The sequence below is a fragment of the Macadamia integrifolia genome, unplaced genomic scaffold (assembly GCF_013358625.1).
Source record: "Macadamia integrifolia cultivar HAES 741 unplaced genomic scaffold, SCU_Mint_v3 scaffold2363, whole genome shotgun sequence".
Lineage (NCBI taxonomy): Eukaryota > Viridiplantae > Streptophyta > Magnoliopsida > Proteales > Proteaceae > Macadamia > Macadamia integrifolia.
Window position 1 is genome coordinate 31504 of NW_024868659.1, and position 2869 is coordinate 34372.

The 2869-nt window shown below is 38.8% G+C and overlaps 1 protein-coding gene across 1 annotated transcript; it reads right to left on the reverse strand.

The window, feature by feature from the left end:
- Positions 1-377: 377 nt before the first annotated feature.
- Positions 378-1485, reverse strand: LOC122066363 (receptor-like protein kinase 7). The gene is made up of 3 exons (XM_042630181.1): positions 999-1485; positions 808-872; positions 378-665 (listed from the first exon to the last, which is right to left on the reverse strand). Exons 1-3 carry the CDS (start codon positions 1483-1485, stop codon positions 378-380), a joined length of 840 nt encoding a protein of 279 aa, XP_042486115.1.
- Between the last annotated feature and the right edge of the window lie 1384 nt (positions 1486-2869).

Sequence of the window (2869 nt, forward strand, 5' to 3'; positions counted from 1 at the left end):
CAGAGACGAAGGAATCGAACAAGACAATTGGTTATTCTGCAAATAAAGAGTTAAGAATCTGTAGATCTCCGATGCTCGACGGTATCTCGCAGGAAAACATATTATAGCTCAAGTCAGTGGAAATAAGGGATTTGGCTTTTGCAATGTCCGACGTCAGGAGACCGTTGGATTGGTTCATAGTGTGATGATGTAGACGTTCGGCAAACCCCACAGTCTGGGGGGCACGCTACCAGAAAGAGAGTTATTGCTAACCCGGAAACGAATCATTGAGGTACAATTCGCATAATTCGTTGGGATTTCTCCGGTGAACATGTTATGCAACATCAGCAACACCTTCAACTTACCCTTCTTACACATTTCCGGCGGAATCGGACCTGTCAAGTAGTTATAAGATACATCGATGAAGTTGAAGTCTGCCAATAACCCCTGAGCTGATTCATGCTGAGCGTGAGTTTCACAAGGTTCCTTAAGTCACCGAATTCCTCTGGGACCCCACCTGAGAATTGATTCCCGTAGAGTTGCAGACACACGAGCCGCGTCAAGAATCTCAGCTCCGTTAGATCTCCTTCAAGCAAATTAATGGAGGCGTCGAAGTAAGTGAGACCAGTAAGATTCCCAAATCCAGGTGGGATTTTTCCTGTTAGTTGATTATGATAGAGCTCAAGCTGTCACAGATTCGTAAGCTTCATTATATCAACTGGGATCTCATGGGATAGATTGTTATGAGCGAGTTCTAAGTCGATGAGTCCAGTGAAGTTTCCAATGCCTTTGGGAATCTCTCCTTCGAGGCTGCAATTGGAGAGGTACAGCTAGAACAACTTCTCCAGCTTCAAAACCTCCACGGGAATGGAGCCTTATCGAAGAGATTGTCGCTGAGACTCAGAAAGGGAGATTTATCATGTTCGCCAGTGAACTCCATGGTAAAGGACCCGAGAACCCACTGGAATTCAAGCTCAGCAACTCTAACTGGGTTAGAGTGGATAAATCGGGGAGCATACCCGAGAAGGAATTAAACCCAAGATCTAAGTACCTCAACTTACTGCATTTCCTCAAAACATCTATGATGGTACCGTAAATGAAATTCGATCCGAGACCCAGTTTCTGTAGGTATGGAAGCTGGCAGAGGGAATCTAAGGGGATAACACCGACCAGATTTCTATTACCCAGTTCAATACTTGTTACCGAACAATCTGAATTACAGGAAACCCTGGTGAAATTGTAAGGTTGATTGTGTGCTGTCCATGAATCGAAAACAATGGTATTGGATTTCTGAAACGCAGCCTTCAATTTCATTAGGATTTCAAGATCATCTGGTTGGACAGTAGAGAGAAGATACAGGAAGAAAAAATGTAGAACCACCGACATGGAAGGCTGGGAAGGTAGAGAACAGACCCTTCTCATCTGGGTCTCCTCTAGGACGACGGCCGACGGATGACTTAAAACGAGTAACAAGTGCGCGTTATTGTGATCCCACCTCAAAATCATGATTAAAGAGAGTGAGTGTAAGACAGCTCCTTTTTTTTTTTTTTTTTGTTGGGAAAAATATGTTTCCCTCCCCTCAATTTTTAGGAATTATATTTTTTTTCGCTTATTGTTTCAGTAATTACACTACCCTCCCTAACAATTTTGAAGATTCTAACAAAAAGACCAAGTCTGTAGCGTTCGTTAGGTTAGCTCTGTTATGTGATGACTTTAATGGTCAAATAGCCTTCATTTAATGGTGAGTTTATCTCCATACCCTTTAAGCCATTTTATGTTCCTCATTTGATGAAAATCTCTCCCTTCCACAGTTCCACTGTCAATAACCCAAGAGCCGCTATCACCCTCACCTCCGGCATGACCATTGAGGATGGCTCAGCAGCTGTGCCTTGTTGCCATATGACACCCCTTGATATTGGGCATCCCTTGGATCACCAATTGATCATCATCTACACACGTTAGAAGCATGTTGCTGGGCCTTCAGATACGTTTTCTCTTCCTCCAAGACTAGGTGGCCTTGGGAATTTGTTTTACATATTCTAAGATTATTGAGAAACGAATGCAATAAGATGAAGATGTATTCATGTTTGATGGGGAAAGAGATTGATCGATCATCCACAATTAGATCTTCGTTTAAGCTTTGAAAAAACCATAACTACTAGATTTATGGAAAAAAAGAATCTCAAGAAATTGTGATTATTGGCAAATCACAAAACTAACAGTTTTAATGAAAAACCACACAAATTGCATAAAAATAAAATGAGCATGAACTGAAATTTTGTGATTGCTGGGATTGTTTTCTGTAGAACACGTCAATCCAGATCTCAAACAAGTGAATCTGGAGCAAGGAAGTGTACCACTCAAATTCATAACATAAGCCATTAATAAGCTTCAAAGTAACAAAATCAAAAGCTTATGCAACTGAGTAACTTTTTTTTTTTCTTTTTTTAAGTTGATTCCATCCAAATTGAATCAAAGAATAATAAAACTAAAAGGGCTTTCCGAAAATGGTAAGAAACTTGCATATCATACTTTTATATAAGTGCATGTACTTATGCTTCGTGATTAATTTTTTGTTAGACTAATTTATCTTTATTATTTAAATACCTTAACTTCTTTATAATCATTATTTTTTTTCTTTTTTTTTTTTCTATTTTTTTGGTACCCTTTGTTCTTTTTTATACTTCAATAAATAATAATTTTTTTTTTTTTTTGGTAACATTCTTTATTAAACTCTCTCTCTCTCTCTCTCTCTAACATTAGTTTCTTTATTCATTTAAAATATTAAAAAAAAATAGTTTCTTTATTAACTCTCACGCCCGCCCCAACGCCTCCTCCCAATTTCTACGTCTTTTATCATTGAACATTTTCAAGCCTAATCTCTCTTGTA